Source organism: Mytilus galloprovincialis, chromosome 8 (genome assembly GCF_965363235.1).
Source record: "Mytilus galloprovincialis chromosome 8, xbMytGall1.hap1.1, whole genome shotgun sequence".
Taxonomy (NCBI): Eukaryota; Metazoa; Mollusca; class Bivalvia; order Mytilida; family Mytilidae; genus Mytilus; species Mytilus galloprovincialis.
Genome location: NC_134845.1, coordinates 75,054,210 through 75,072,100, shown reverse-complemented (window position 1 = coordinate 75,072,100; position 17,891 = coordinate 75,054,210). Strand labels below are relative to the sequence as shown.

General features: G+C 32.3%; 1 protein-coding gene across 1 annotated transcript; it reads left to right on the top strand.

The window, feature by feature from the left end:
* The first annotated feature begins 75 nt into the window (after positions 1-75).
* Positions 76-17,665, top strand: LOC143042574 (ATPase family gene 2 protein homolog A-like). Its single transcript, XM_076214974.1, has 15 exons — positions 76-318; positions 1,555-1,828; positions 3,048-3,106; positions 3,692-4,222; positions 5,130-5,259; positions 5,713-5,769; positions 7,004-7,127; positions 7,455-7,592; positions 8,676-8,793; positions 13,090-13,232; positions 13,785-13,994; positions 14,925-15,058; positions 15,553-15,679; positions 16,309-16,473; positions 17,488-17,665. The coding sequence occupies exons 1-15, from the start codon at positions 135-137 to the stop codon at positions 17,662-17,664; spliced, it is 2,571 nt and encodes an 856-aa protein (XP_076071089.1). The 5' UTR covers positions 76-134; the 3' UTR covers position 17,665.
* Positions 17,666-17,891: the final 226 nt, after the last annotated feature.

Here is a 17,891-nt window from a genome sequence, read left to right as displayed (position 1 = left end):
CATTTGACTAATAAAGAGTAAAAGATAACTATCATTTTAGTTGTGTAGAGAGTAACACAACAGGTTCCCGGTTGAAGAAACGGTCGGAAGTAACCAGTAGTATTTGTAAACATAAACACGTGGGCACAGTAAAAATGCCCCCGAAGTCTAAACAGCAGAAACAAGAATGGCTTCAGTGTTTGAAATGCAAACACTTGATTTTTCATAAAGACATTGAAAAGCATCCCAATGAATGTGATTTACAAATCAATTACACAAGTTGCAGCATCAATGGAAACAAACTCAATGCATTAATTTCCCTTTTGAATGCATTAGAAGGTTATCATCATAAGTTTTGAAAGCAAGACAAGTCGCCCCACTTTCCCACCAACTCGCCACACTTTTATCTACCAACTTGTCCCACTTTACCATCAACCACAGGGGCATGCCCCTTTATGATCAGCTCGCCCCACTTCATGTTTACCAACTAGTCCAAATAATTATGAGTCTTGAAAGGCTATTATATTTTTTTTTGACGCCTTACTCAAATAATTATGACATCTTGAAAGGCTATTATAATTTTTTTCTTTGACGCCAAAGTAAGGCCTCAAAGAATAAAAATATAATAGCCTTTCAAGACGTCATAATTATTTGGACTAGTTTACCAACTCGCCCCACTTCACAGGTTCACTCATCATAGAAGGGGTAGCCGGGGTACTGATTCCAGATCCCACTTACTGCTTTGTCAAATTCACATATCCACCTTACACAATGTACGCAAACAGTTTTTATTTTTTTTGTAATTTCCCGTGTTAAGCTAGACTTCATTTCCAGTTTTATTTTCACGGCACATTAATTTGACTTTCACATGTCACTCTAACAAAAAATCCTGCGTCAGTCTTAGACCCGAATGAGACCGACATAGAAGAGGGACAAGTCTGACAAAAGATACCAGAGGGACATTCAAACTCATAGATACAAAATAAACTGACAAGGCCATGGCTATAAAAGAAAAATACATATATAGACAAAAAGTAGTACACAAGACACAACATAGAAAACCAAAGACTGAGCAACATGAACTCCATCGAAAACGGGAGTGATCTTAGGTGCTCGGGAACCTGAAACAATCTCTTTTGTCTAATTAAAGTTTTGTTTCAACAGACCCATATTGTGAATTTTGAGATGTTAGTCAAGATATTAGGCAGACTTACCTGTGTCTGTTGTAGTATCCTTTATCTCTTGTTAAATGGGATAGATAGTATTGGACATGTTGGAAGTACTTGGTATACTATTATGAACCAAATATCCAACAACAAAAAACAAACATTATCAACAAGTCAGCAATACAAAGTTATTGTCAAAGACAAGCTTCTTATGAGTCCTAGACATATTGAATGCATCTCTGAAGCAATGCAGATTCAAGTTCAACAATGTAATAAAAAATATTAAATCTTAAGGCATCAAAAGAGGGATGCCAAGTTGTGGTCATATTTTTTTATTGAACAGTTGACTGTGTATCATCAGTACAAATTTATTAACCTGATAAACAAAATTTGGTTTGCTTTGTTTCAGTTGGGAAGCTTGGTTTACCTCATGATTTAAGTGACAATGTTACTGTTGTTCATCCCAGTACAATGAAATATAGTGGGCTTGCCATTGGACGACCATGTTTATTGGACAGTCAGTATGTCAGTGTAGCCTGGCCTTCAACTTCCATGGCCCAGACATCAGTTGGGGTACCAGATAATTTAGGGAAGTTGCTAGAGAAAGAATCTAGTGGAAAAATAACAGTAGAGCCATTAAACTACGGAGTTCCAACAGCTTCAGAGATCTGCTTGAAGCAGAGGTAACATTTATTTTGTAAGATATGATCAATTTACAAATGTTAACTGTTTATAACCACTAAGAAAATTTATTTTGTATTAAAGAGTAAAACACAAAAAATTAACAAATGATACCTTTACACAAGAAAATTTGTTTTGTAAGAAATGAACAATTAACCAATGTAACATGTACACCAGAAAATGATTTTTGTAAGACATCAACAATATTAAAATGTTTCCTGTACACCAGAAAATTTATTTTGTAAGAAATGAACATGGTTTTATTTGTTGTCTTAAGTGTTTTACAGTTGAACAGAGTGATTTACCATTTGTTATTGTATATTTGAGTGATAATACCTGTACACTTTCAATGGGAGACATTTTGAAAATGATTTATGTATTCGAAAAATCAGTATCAATGTATTTTTTTTAATTAAATCATTATTGTGTGAAATACAATACTTCTGCAATTAGCAAGAGTTATCTCCCATTGATTGCAACAATAACCAAGTTAAATAATTCATAAGTTTTTGTCCTTTGATAGTGTTTTACAAAATGTAGTCAAGTTTTTGCCATGGCAATTATGGCTCTTAAATTGTTTATAATTTGCAAAGTTTTCATTTATCATTTCCCAAAATGTGTCTGTGAATACTCACCCTCTAAAAACATTTAGACTAGTTTATCATAAAAGTATGTTTAGGCCACAAAAAAAAGTATGTGTGTTTAATGTACTCCTACCTACCCTAATTTTTATCCCCTACCCTAAAGTTTTTTTGGCCATTATTGATTAAGCACTGTTAAAGTCACAATGTTGCTCCCATCGACTAAAAAAATACCTACAAATGTACCTACCTACCCTGGTTTTTTTCAGCATGTGACAGTAAACACACATACTATTTGTTTGGCCTCATATTAAGATTTTTTAGAGAATTTCTTTTCATTTTTATTTTTTTGGCTTAATAAAGTTGATTAAATTTTAATTTGTCATTGATTACTTAGGAATTTAGAGTGAGACATCTCTAAAAATGGCACCATGCAAATAACTGTAAAGAATGTGTCTATATTAACCGAATATTTACATAAGACATGTGAGTTATCTCCCTGCAGATTTAAAATATTGAATAAACTAGTGAAGTATAGTACTGCTATAAGATGCAAACCAAATAGTTAGTTATTTTGTGTATTTAACATGTTTAATATTAACTGATAAATATTTGAATCAGATTGTCCATTTTAATGCAGCACTGATGGGTTTCCGCCAGAGGAAAGTTGCTTTCAAGATTTTGTCAGAAATAAACTATGTAAGTATTGCCATTTAAAGTCAGTGTCACTATCACACACAAGGTTGTAATTTAATTATACATGTACATGATGAAAACAGGCTGTTATTATCTTCAGTGTCACCAAAATAATCGTAGGATAATGCAGGTAGAGAAATATATTCAAGGAGTGAACAAATAACACACGAATTGATGAATATGAATAACTATTATTAGTTAGTTATCAGTGTTGTTCAGTAATGAATTGTTTATTTCCTGATATTTGAATTCTCTAATTAACTACACAATATATTCTTCTTATTACTGACGATACACTGATTCATATGTAAATAAAATGATAAAGTATAGCATGCAAGGACTCATTCTCAATTTGTTTTGATGCATTTGAACATGCCATTAGTATGACTACAGAGGAGTGAAATTTTTCCGAAATTATTTTACACAGTATTTCAAAGAATCAATGCAATAAAACTAAATAACACATATAGCTTAATTGTTGTACCAGTAATGAAAATTAGTTTGAAAAACTCAATATTAAAGGACACCTCTTCTTTTTCTGCTTGTTTCTTTATCCTGTCTACACTACATGCTTTTCTTTTATTTCAGGTGGAAAATGTTTTAAAATAGGAAATAAAGTAAACATTAGTTATTATGGACAAATGTATCAGTTTGCAGTGACAGACCTAACCATACAAAGAACTCAAAATCTCAACCAATCAAATGTTGATGAACTATCACATGACCTTTCCGGAATGAACATGTCTGACATGTCATGTGACACATCCTTTAAATCACCTTGTACACCTTCAAGTTCATTTGACAGATCTTTATCATCTGAAAATCAAAGTTTTAATAATTCTTCTCCAATATCAAGTACTCCAAAATCTAAACCAAGGAATTTAGACATGTTTAAAACTCCAGAGCCTCCTGGGAAACAGAATTTAAAGATGAATGAACAATTTGCAAAAATAGCTTCACAAACGAGACTGATGATTTTACGAGATGAACCGATTGAAGAGGACGATATAAAAGACAAAGTGACATTTGATTGGATAGGAGGACTGAAATCACAGATTAAAGTGTTGAGGGAAATGATTCAGCTTCCTCTAGCACAACCAGAACTCTTTAAATCATTTGGTAATACAATAAATTCTCAAATTAGATATCATATACTGGTCAAAATCTTTTGTACCTGGGCTAGTCACAGATATTTATGTTACTCTGGTAATTCTTAAAAATTTTGAAAGACACCAAAAAATTCTAAGAGTTTGACATGAGATAACCTGCTATAAGTGTTCTCACACTCTCAGACGTAAAATTGAATAAATTTTAAGCAATACCAAATTTAAAAATAACATTTAAATTTTGCAGCAATTCAAATTGAACAATGATGAGTCCTAGCATATGTACAGTAATATGTAATGTACAGTAGTTGTCGTTTGTTTATGTAATATATACATGTTTCTCGTTTCTCGTTTTGTTTATATAGATTAGACCGTTGGTTTTCCCATTTGAATGGTTTTACACTAGTAATTTTGGGGCCCTTTATAGCTTGTTGTTCGGTGTGAGCCAAAGCTCCATGTTGAAGGCCGTACTTTAACCTATAATGGTTTACTTTTTAAATTGTTATTTGTATGGAGAGTTGTCTCATTGGCACTCACACCACATCTTCCTATATCTATTTCAAAGTTCAAATTAAATGGATGTAAGCAATTATAGACAACCATACATCTATCAGCAACGAGAAAACCCCATTTCTTCTACTTCTACGTCCTGTATTGCAATACTTTTGATAGCAAATGGTGGTATGCATATATGTTCTTGTTTGATACTGTACACAATTCATATTGCTCCTTAAATAATGAAAAAGACCTGAATAATTTATATCACAAAGTTTTAAATGTCATGACGATACTTGCAATTTAAAAAAAACTTTCTGGAGTCAAGACAGTCGGAACCAATTGAATTCAATGAAGTTAAATATCTTTTAGATATAAAAACAAAAAGTGACTATTAGAATAATTATGATAATTTGTTGTTTTAGGAATACCTCCACCAAGAGGAGTGTTGATATATGGTCCATCAGGTACTGGGAAGTCATTGTTGATTAAAGCTGTAACCAATGAGGTCCAGGCACATATAATAAGTGTATCCTCATCTGAGGTCATTAGCAAGTAAGTTCTTAATAGAATACAGGGATCCAGTTTTAAAGGGCATATGGAATAAAAGTGTTACAACATATCCCCCTTTTTCTATAGATTACGGCTGCTCCAGTATGAAACTGAGGAACTTAGAATAGACTTTCAACTGATCTATCCAATGATAGTGATTTTAGTACCATATGATTTTGGTGGGATGAAAAGTGGTGCTTATAATACACAACTTCACAGGGCTAAATACTATATCTATTTTAATTGTGAATTTTACCTGTAAGCTTGCACTGAACTCTGTAAATAAACCAGATTCCTTAAATTGTAATGTTAGTGTGTTCTGCTGGATAAAGTTCAATGAATATATATACATTTTAATAATATTGGTGTCCATGATATTGTAAAGGACTTTGTGGTTTGATACAAATAATAATGTAAGATTTTTCATCCTAATTTTATATGTTTTCTTTGTTTCAGATTTTTTGGTGAATCTGAACTTAAACTAAGAAATATATTCATGGAAGCTGAAGAAAGGTAGTTGTGTTTTATCAGATTAACATTTAGTATTGGTATTAGACATGTCCAGGGAGACTTTTGTTTTTTGTTTAAAGGCTTTATTGAGATATCCACATTGATACTGCTCTTTCATATCCTGATTTCATTTTTAGTGAACAGATTGAGTAGTTTTGGGTTGCATAGTCCTGATAAAATTGTAAAATTCATATGGGTTGCTTCGTCTTGATAAAATTGTCAAATTCTAAGATAGATCTGTGTGTTTTTGTTAGTATTAGGGCATTTATATTATTTTTGTTCTATTTGGTAGTCTGTGGAAAAGTTTTTGTTTATTGTAACGGAGGGGGTCGGTGACGACACCTCCCGGGACGTGTAGTGGCCAGTACTTCGCCCCTATTCGACCATTGGGATACCTGATATCAGATTATGGCTGAAAAACAGATAATTAATCTATTGAAACTATATTTTATTCACAAATGTACAGTAATTGCATGAATTTAAACAAAGTCGGAAATATACAGGAGTCAGAAAACTTTCTTAAATGGAGTTCAAAAATAAAGTAATTTCAAATGTAAAATGAAAAATAGAGTATTCCCAGAGTTAGTCTTTTAAGTAAAATAAAGTAAATTTGCTTCGCGTTGTGTTTTAAAGTAGTAAAATTGCACCAAAAGGGGTGACTAACTCTGGCGAACTGCACCGAAGTGGTGGCTAACTCTAGACTCGATTAGTACTAATATTAGTTCCGGCGAGTATTTGGAGGCCTGTGCAAGGCCGACTCCGACTGAATATCAAATGATATCCTAAACTTGTCATTAATCAGGAGAACTTTAACATAAAAGGTACTGAAGAAAAGTTAAATAAATGTATATTCTTAAAACATTATAAAAACATCAAAAGTTAAATACTAAAACAGTTAAATTAACATTCTTTACTTTTATCCTACTATATTTAAACCAAATCAAACCTAAAATAAACATTTAAATACTAAATAATTAATCTGTCCAAATTAAGGGGAATTAATCAGGCTTATCAAAGCACATCTATTACATTATGATGTAATTGCATGAAGATACACAAAATGTACAGGTGATGTTTTGGGCTGCTTCCTTATTTATTCAAATGTACAAATTGGACAGCGAAGATCATTTTCATCACATATTGCAGTAACTTTGATTTTCAGTCAAGAGCAATAAAACTCTTTAAACCAGAATTCCTCATGTCAAAAGATCTTTTAGAATTGTGTTATGTTTTCCAGAGCGCCATCTATAATAGTTATGGATGATGTAGATTCTATATTACCAAGTCGAGATAAAACACAAAATGACTCCCAGAAAAGACTGGTTGCCACCATGTTAACATTGATGGATGGGATTAGTCAGGTTGGTTAAAATATCCTTCTTTTTGTGAATAAATTATTCTGTATAATATTGCACTTTGAAGTATTTTTTCATGTTTTCTTGATATATCATTTTGAAAGTTTCCAATAAAAAAGGAATGATACAAGAAAGAGAATTACAAAAACAAAAAGAAGATTAAGGTGTTACTTAAAATTCCAAAAATGGTAAAACTGAGAATGGAAATGGGGAATATATATAGAAGACTAAAGCATACATGGCATTGGTAATTTGTCCTAAAATATTAAACTAAAAGTGTAAAAAGCAGGAGTTACAGTTGATTTGTTTCTTATTGCATTTACCCTGCTTTAGAACCAGAGAGAAGATAAAGTTATTATGGTTGTAGCTGCTTGTTGTGTACCAGATCAAATAGATCCAGCGTTGAGGCGACCTGGGAGATTTGATAAAGAAATTGAAGTAGGAGTTCCAACATCACAGGATAGAAGAGAGGCAAGTTTATTACTGTATTTAAAGCACTTTGTTTAATAGGCTATAAGGCTGTACCTTGACCTATAATGGTTTACATGGATGGAGAGTTGCCTCATTGGCACTCATACCACATCTTCCTATATCTATTATAATGAATTTTCCGTCCACCCTTTAAAATATTTGTTACAGAGATAGCATAATGGTAGAGTTATATTACAGAAATTCAAGTCTTTTCCAAATTATTTTTTCCAAGGGAAAACTTCAAAACTTTTTGACATGGCTTTAAAAGATGTTGAAAAAAAAACAGAAAGAAAGAAATGAAGGTACATAGTATGAATAATTTTATTGCTAAATTTGTTGATATTCTTTATAAATGTGCAGTTGACAGTTGGACAAACAAAAATAGTTTGATAATTTACAGTACCTAAACAAGATAAAGGTTTTTGGGTTTTAAAAATCTTTTTTGTAACACATTATAATTACTGTCCCTGTTGTATTCACAAGGTTAAAAGTATAACCCCCAACTGTTTAAGAATTTGTTATGGGCTTTTCCAGAATTAAATACATCTGAATATGAGGCAGATCACCAAAATAAGATAAATTCTCATTTTACTTACGTTTGTATAATTCTTACAAATTTCTAAGGAAAATCCAACCACTCATATTTAATTAATTTGAGTGCCTCCACCTGATGTTTGTTTGGAAACAGCCCTTAGTTCACATCTGCTGTATAAGGGCTGTTTTAAGAGGGATTTAAAAAAACTCTCTGACAACCAACATTTTTTTTCAAACATTAAATGACCACACAACCATAAATGGCTGACAATTGTGGAAATAGAACTTTCCTTCTTACCCATATTCATTAAATGTAACATAGTGTGCCTCTTATACCATGTATACCATACAAAGATTGATTGATTGTTAACAACCCAGTAGTCAATGTTTCATACATATATAAGAAGTGTCTATATAAAGGAAAGCAGAGGTAGCAGAAAAGAAAAGGCAAATACAGAATACAGAATAAAGACATAGAAAGTGAAGAAGGATTAAAGGCAGGGAAAAAGATTTTTTCTTTTACAGATAACATTTTATTTTATGTTGCAGATTTTACAAAAGCTGTTGCAGAAAGTGCCAAATACTTTAGAGAAAGAAATCATATTGAAAATAGCAGATAAAGCACATGGTTTTGTTGGAGCAGACCTTGCTAGTGTTTGTCAACAAGGTATGTAGCTGTAGAGGTCAATGGTTAGTTTCTTGTAAATAAAGCACATGGTTTTGTTGGAGCAGACCTTGCTAGTGTTTGTCAACAAGGTATGTAGCTATAGAGGTCAAAGGTTAGTCTGTTGTAAATAAAGCACATGGTTTTGTTGGAGCAGACCTTGCTAGTGTTTGTCAACAAGGTATGTAGCTATAGAGGTCAATGGTTAGTTTGTTGTAAATAAAGCACATGGTTTTGTTGGAGCAGACCTTGCTAGTGTTTGTCAACAAGGTATGTAGCTATAGAGGTCAAAGGTTAGTCTGTTGTAAATAAAGCACATGGTTTTGTTGGAGCAGACCTTGCTAGTGTTTGTCAACAAGGTATGTAGCTGTAGAGGTCAATGGTTAGTCTGTTGTAAATAAAGCACATGGTTTTGTTGGAGCAGACCTTGCTAGTGTATGTCAACAAGGTATGTAGCTATAGAGGTCAAAGGTTAGTCTGTTGTAAATAAAGCACATGGTTTTGTTGGAGCAGACCTTGCTAGTGTTTGTCAACAAGGTATGTAGCTATAGAGGTCAATGGTTAGTTTGTTGTAAATAAAGCACATGGTTTTGTTGGAGCAGACCTTGCTAGTGTTTGTCAACAAGGTATGTAGCTATAGAGGTCAAAGGTTAGTCTGTTGTAAATAAAGCACATGGTTTTGTTGGAGCAGACCTTGCTAGTGTTTGTCAACAAGGTATGTAGCTATAGAGGTCAAAGGTTAGTCTGTTGTAAATAAAGCACATGGTTTTGTTGGAGCAGACCTTGCTAGTGTTTGTCAACAAGGTATGTAGCTATAGAGGTCAATGGTTAGTCTGTTGTAAATAAAGCACATGGTTTTGTTGGAGCAGACCTTGCTAGTGTTTGTCAACAAGGTATGTAGCTATAGAGGTCAAAGGTTAGTCTGTTGTAAATAAAGCACATGGTTTTGTTGGAGCAGACCTTGCTAGTGTTTGTCAACAAGGTATGTAGCTATAGAGGTCAAAGGTTAGTCTGTTGTAAATAAAGCACATGGTTTTGTTGGAGCAGACCTTGCTAGTGTTTGTCAACAAGGTATGTAGCTATAGAGGTCAAAGGTTAGTCTGTTGTAAATAAAGCACATGGTTTTGTTGGAGCAGACCTTGCTAGTGTTTGTCAACAAGGTATGTAGCTATAGAGGTCAAAGGTTAGTCTGTTGTAAATAAAGCACATGGTTTTGTTGGAGCAGACCTTGCTAGTGTTTGTCAACAAGGTATGTAGAGGTCAAAGACTGCAGGGTTGTAGACAAAACACATGGTTATAGGACTTTCTAGAAAAAAGTAAAATCACAAAAATACAGAGCTCCAACAGAAATTAAAAAAACAGAAATACCCTTATCAAATTGCAAAAAAAAATCTCTTACACATTAAAGGAATGGATAACAAGTGTCATATTTCTGACTTGGTACAGGCTTTTTTTTTTATGTAACTCACTTCTCGAAGCTAGAATTTGGCATTGCAATTACAGCTGATGATATACAAATTTCCCTTGTTTGGAAGATATAGTTTTATACATACTAGTTCACTTCGGTGGAGAGCAGTGAAGAAAATAGAAAAAGCAAACATTTTCATTTGATAGGCAAAAAACTGCTGAGATTTTTTATATAAATAATATGATAAGGCCACACCAATTTAATTTCTTGTTCTACGTTTTTGGACTCCAAAAATTGGGGCGAGCGAGCGATTTGAAAATTTTAATAAAAAAATATTTCATTTGAAAATTTTTCAGGCGAGCGATTATAATTTTTTTTTGTAAACATAAAATAGTAAGTTTTGACAATATTAAAACTCATATTTATGACTTGTACTTTGACATTTCTTTAATTTATGAAGTATTTTTTCCCTGTTCACCATGTTCACCAAGAAATAATTGTATAATTAAATCTGGTCTATGTATGTGTGACATACAATGGGCCAATTCTCCATCTACATTAAGTCATAATCAGGTTGGGAACAACCGCTTAATGTTATAATGTAAATATCCCTTTTATGAGGGGTCAATATCTTAAAGTCATAATATATTTCTTTGTAAAAAACATCTTTTCATAGAAAAGGGCTCATATGTTCCCAAAGATCTATATATCTATCTTGTATTAAATAGTCAAAACATGTCCAAGAATTTTGTAATATTCCTGGACTTAAACCATGTTAACACATTTACTTTATAAACAGTTTATTTAATGATTCTTTTTAATAATATTCAAAATAAGTGGACCCCTCTTTTAGAAAAATTGTTTAAAATATGATGTATTTCTCCTCTTTTTGAGTAAAAAAAATCAAAATTTTCAAAGGTTTTGTGTAGTAGCACTACAAATTCTTGGTTTATCTTTTTTCTTTTCTACAACGGTAAAATTACCCCTTATCAAGTCTGAGGGAGGGCTGTTCACAACCTGATAATAACAAACACAGGTCAAAGTACGGCCTTTTACAAAGGGCTTTGATCCAGATCAAACAGCAAGCTCACAAAATCATTCATAGTCATAAAGATTCTTAGAAAGTCTATTTTTGCTATTCTTTAGGATTAATTTATTATCATAACCCCACTCATGAAGTGACATGTAACAATGATCTATTTGACGTTCTCGTCCATTTATTTGGCCATTTTCTCTGTCCATTAGTCAATTCATCAATTGAAAAAGAAGTTGTGGTATGTTTGCCAATGAGACAACTCTCCACAAGATACTATTTAGTATTGCTTAGCTTCTGTATTTAGAAATGATTTAATATTTGTTAAGATGTTCAGTTGTACCTTGTAGGCATTTTCAGGTCTTATTGTTTGACAAGGATGTTTATGCCCCACCTAGGGGCATGATGTTTTCTGATCTGTGCTTCCTCTTTTTTGTCTGTTTGTCAGGAAGTCTGTCCTGCTTTGGGTTAAAGTTTTTGGTCAAGGTAGTTTTTATACAACCGCAAAAAGTTTTTGCTTTTTGCGGTCATATATTGGTATCATGTCATCGTCTGCGTTGTCGTCCGAAGATGGATGGTTTCCGGATAATAACTTTAGTATAAGTAAATAGAAATCAATAAAATTTTAACATAATGCTTATAACCACAAAAGGAAGTTTGGGATTGGTTTTGGGGGTTATGTTCCCTAAGGTTTAGGAAAAAGGGGCCCAAAGGGGCCCAGAACAAGCATTTATCTAGCGTCAAGACAATTAGTTGTGTATAAGTATTTCAATTGTTCTGAAATTGTACCACAATGTTTAATAGCATAAGTAGAAGGTTGGGATATATTTTATAGGTTATGGGGCATACAGTCTAGGAATAAAGGTCCAAAAAGGGGCCAAAAACAAGCATTTTTGTAGTTTTAAAACAATAAATTGGAGTTATCTTTCTTTGTCCAGAATGGTTGTTTAATCACATAAAACCAATGCTTTATGAATCTTCTTTGAAAATTGGAGTTATCTTTCTTTGTCCAGAATAATAATTGAATCAACTTAAATCAATGCTATATATAATATATAATGCAATATCCACTTTTACTACCAACTGATAAATTTAAGCAATCTTTACCATTCAGTGATTACAAGCACTTTGATTACCACTCTAGGATTATGCCCCTTTACAAGTGGAAAAGTTGAAGATTTTTTTTTTGTTATATGCTAGCGGGGGCATCATCTGTGTCCCTTTGGACACATTCCCCATTTATTTTTTTAGAAGTTACTATAACCATGACTGTATGACATTTTTTATTTTAATACTTTATGATATATTTAAATGAGTAGTTATTGTTGCAAACTCCATTAGAAATTTGAATTGAGATCATTTCTGGAATAAGGGAAAGGGGGAGGTGAAAAAAAAAAATGGGGGGGGGGGAGTTAATTTTTCTCATTTCAGATTTCAGAAATTGAAAGAGGATTAATATTCAACAGCATAGTGAATTGCTCAATAGCAAAAAAAAAATTAAGTTCATTAGACCACATTCATTCTGTGTCCGAAACCTATAGATGCTGTGTCAACTATTTAATCAAAATCTAAATTCAGAGCTGTATCCAGCTTGAATGTTGTGTCTATACTTGCCCCAACCGTTCAGGGTTCGACCTCTGCGGTCGTATAAAGCTGCGCCCTGCTGTTGATGACGTTGAACTTGAAACTTAGTACACATGTCCCCTTTGAAATTATCTTCCTAATTTATATGCTAAATTAGAGTTTAAACTTCAATTTTACAGTCCACTGTAACATAGAAAATGATAGTGCAAGTGGGGCATCCATGACACATTCTTGTTTTCTATCTATTTGGATTTTATTTTCTGTTATACAACAGCTAGTTTGAACTCTTTGAAGAGAACTCTAAAGAATGGTGGGACTCAAATGGTGTCTGTTAGTGTGACTAAAGAGGATATATCTGTTGCCATGACAATGGTACAGCCTAGTGGTATGAGAGAAGTACAGCTAGAGATTCCTCAGGTATTATTGCAAAATGTCTGGAATAATGAATCTATAATCTACAATTTCAAATGTACACTGCAGGCTTCGGTATTTTGATTGATTTTTTAGAACAAAACTTATTGTAAAAGTAAAGATAGATATCATCATTTTAAAAGAATTTTTAAAAGAAATAACCACCAGGATTTCAAGTTGCAGACTTTTTTTTTTGATAGGCACATGGAAAAATATTAATTTGACAATTTTTTTGGTTATTTGATTGACTAACTATTAATTTACCATTTTGAAATACTTTAAACACTGGAAATATTTTACACTCAGGGCATAGTTGTTCTTAATTATAGTTGACATATAAATACTTATTGGAATTTTGTTTTTTCAATGCCTTTTAAAATTTGAATGTCACTGTTGAGTCTTCTGTAGTGACATTTTATGATACAAGTAATAGGACATTTAGATATTAAGCCTGTTGTAGATTAACAATCTTATAATATGGACCAGTAAAGTGCTGTCCTTCAAATTTGTTATTTGATTTATCCTATTTAATAAAACACAGAACAATTTTTAATTAAGGTTCTTTGGAGTGACATTGGAGGACAAGAAGAAATTAAATTAAAGTTGAAGCAGGCAGTAGAATGGCCACTGTTACATCCTGAGGCCTTTGAGAGAATGGGAATTAGTCCACCACGTGGTATATTGATGTATGGTCCTCCAGGATGTTCCAAAACCATGATTGCTAAAGCCTTAGCTACAGAAAGTGGACTCAATTTTATTGCAATAAAGGTAATTTTAAGCTTTTTATCATACAGTGGATTCGTTGATATGTGAGCTCAGTAGAGCTTATGTTGTATGTCAATTTGTTTTTGTACTATGCCAACTTTGAATATATATATATATAACGTCACGGTACCCAAATTGCACCTATTTAGCAAAAATAGCAGAGGAAATCTACGGAAACGTTGCCATGAGACGCCATCAAAACGTCATCTTTTTAAAATTAGCAAATACAATATGTTACACGTATCCATTTCTTAAAAAAATGAAGAGTAAGCATGGACTAATATTCAATTGTTCAAAATATTTAAAGAAATTAAACAAAAGCTCGGTTATTCAACATTTGACGATGCGAATTTAAGCATGGATGCAATTTGGGTACTCCTCATTACAGAATCATTGATGGTTTGGAGGTCAGTTCAGACCATTTTTTCTATGATTCCACATGAATTCAAAATTAAATTGGTGAAACCATATAGTGAATAATGATACATCTACAAAATAAACACATAATAAAACTTTTGTCTAAAGCATAAATAAACATAGGTTAAAAAACTGTCAAAATAGGTGCAATTTGGGTACCCTCACATTAGGGTGGTAATTTCCATTGATCTAATGGGTAATTGTTATCAATGAGTTTAAGAGTTCAACTACGAAGAAATTTTCAAATGGCTTGTATTCAAAATTTATTAAAAACAATAAAATAAATATGACAGTGTCAACCAATGAAACATTGGCACTAATACTGGATATCATTATTTATATTTTTTTAGGATTCCACTACATGTATTAGAAAAAAAAATGTAAAAGAATAGTGACAACAACAAAAGAAAATGGCCTTAAGGGAACATGGTAACAATTTGTGTTTAAGGCAGTTACAAAATTAATCCCTCTTTTTTAAATAAGTCATCTATAAACCTATTGTTTTTATTTTTACAGGGACCTGAGCTGTTTAACAAGTGGGTTGGAGAATCAGAAAGAGCAGTAAGAGAAGTGTTCAGAAAGGCAAGAGCAGCAGCGCCATCTATTGTATTCTTTGATGAAATTGATGCCTTGGCTGTAGAAAGGGGCAGGTAATAGAGGTGCTTTTTGTAAAGTTGTATATGATGATGACCAGAAAGTAACTTTGTGGGTTTATGCTGTGAAATATTGTTGAGGGAAAATTGACAGTTATATAACCATTGTTGTCAAGACTTAAACATTGGATATTTGATTTGTCTCATTTAATATTTTAAGGAGATATGGTATGATTGGCAATGAGACATCTATTCAACAGAGTTAAATATGACACACATAGAAGTAAATAAAGGTCACTGCACACCCTTCAATAATGAGAAAAAAACATGTTGTATAGTTGGGCATAAACATGAAAAATGTAAGACAAAATAAAACAAGACAATGTTGGATAATGGAACCATACATAAGAATATGGATACTCCTAAGGGAAAAGACTTTTTATCACAACTATTCATTATAAGAAATTTTATTATAAAGAGTTCTTTGTTCATGTTGATAATACTGTTTTGTTCTTTCTTTAATGATAGGAATTTTAAATGTTTTATTATAGTTCTGGTGGGAGCAGTAATGTTGGTGACAGAGTCCTGGCTCAGTTATTGACAGAGATTGATGGAGTTGAAAGGTTAAAAGATGTCACAATTGTAGCTGCAACAAACAGACCGGATATGATTGACAAGGTGAGGTTCAAGTTAATAGGTTAAATAATGTCACTAATGTTACTGCCATCACATGACTTAATATACAAAAGATCATGTTTAGAGATTATATCTTTGAGTCATACCAGTTGTAATGTATACGGCAACAGATTTTTTTTTATATTATGTGTTTTGTTATGTAACTATAACCTATCATTGAATCTGAATATTGCTAAACTTAAATGAGCTGCTACTTTTGTGTAAAATTGCTTGTTTAAATACAAGTGGGAGTGCACCAGGATCTCCAGAGCCAAAAGTCTGTGATCCTAACTTTTCATTCTAGGATGCATCCATCTAGCAGTATGGGAGTGATCATTTAAAAAATAACCATATAAGGCCCCTTTAGGTTCAGGAAAATTAATAGAAAATTAATTGCCTGTTTTATAGAGATTTGATACACTTCAAAAATTTTTTTTTAAAACAAGAAATTCTTTTCAACACTCTTAATTTCATCTTTTAAACAAGGAGATTTATGTAGCCTAATCTGGAATTAAAAAAAAGTATCAATCATTTCTACATGGCATACAAACCATCGAACCTAATTGTGTGATAAATCCTTTTAAATCAAATTATCTGGCTTAGATATATTTCTTGTTTTTATCATTTTGTAGGCTTTAATGCGACCAGGTCGATTAGACAGGATTCTGTATGTACCATTACCTAATGAGAAAACAAGGCATGAAATTTTGAGAATTAACCTGTGTAAAATGCCAGTGGAGAGTTCTGTTGACATTGATTGGATTGTACAGAAAACAGAAGGATATTCTGGAGCTGAGGTAATTAGAAATAAAAGAAAGGGAAAATAACAAGGGTGAAATCATAAAAAATAGACAATATCATGGCCAAAAAATAAAAACCCATGAAAAAGACAAATAATTATAACTTATTAAACACAAGTTGTAAACATATAGATTTTCCATGAAAAATCATTGAAAAGGGGTTAAATTCCATAAATTATTGGACAGGAAACATAGAGCGCATACATCGACAACAATGATCTTTTAAAATAATGTTTGTGAAGACATTTCACATGTCTTATTTGAATATCTAGTTTGTTGACGCCTGCACTCTATGTTTCCTGGTCCTTAATTTAGTTGAAATCCAGCTGATTTTGACAAATTTCACCAAAATCTCTAATCTTGAACGTTTTTGGATGTAAAATTCAACGTGTTAGAATTAAGCTTTGACATAAAATAGTTCTATTTAACTTTCTCACATGTCTTTAAGTCAACTTAAAATAATTTTTGTCTTGTAACATTGAACTTTATAATCGGGGCCAAATATGGCCCTTACCGAACTTACTCCTTTAAAAGCGCTTATTGATTTGAAACAAAAATGAGAAAATACTTCAATTTTAGTTTTATGGGTTCACATTTTATATCTGCAACCATTTCTTAAAGAATAATCTCATTTAAATACAATGTTTAGAGGATCTGTTTTAAATACATTAAACAAAGAACCATCATATGTTTTATTCCCTTTAAAATTGAGAATGGAAATGGGGAATGTGTCAAAGAGACAACAGCTCCACCAAAGAGCAGAAAACAACTAAAGGCCACCAATTGGTCTTTGACACAGCAAGAAAATCAAGAACCTTGAGGCATGCTTCGACTGGCCTCTATAAACAAAAATGTGTACTTGTTCAGTGATAAAATCAGATTTTTTTTAACTTTTGTTTGGCAATTGAATTGAATTTGTGAGCTCCATCTGTCCATAGGATTTCAAATTTATGATTTTTTTTTGTGTTCAGAGGTACATGTAATAGCTTATAAAATGTTTTTCTTTTACAGATCTGTGCTGTGTGCCATGAGGCAGCAATGAGTGCTTTACAAGAAAACATTGATGCAAAGCATGTGAAATTAAAACATTTTAGTGATGCGCTGACAGTGGTGACACCTAGAATAGATTCTGATCTTATTAAATTTTACAATGACTATCAAACAAAAAGCGGAATAAATTCTATATGAGTATTTTGTTATTAGACTTTAACATAGTATTTAAAAATGTGTACCTAGGGTATAAATTTTAAGCTCTGATGATATTACAAATTTTCACTTCTTAATCTTGGTATATAATTGCATGAACAGCTCATTTAACATATGATTTTTTTAGTACGGAACAATCCCAAACAAATTAAGTGCTATTTTACTTATTTCAAATAACTGTAAAGTTGTAGCACCCTTAGTTTGCAGTA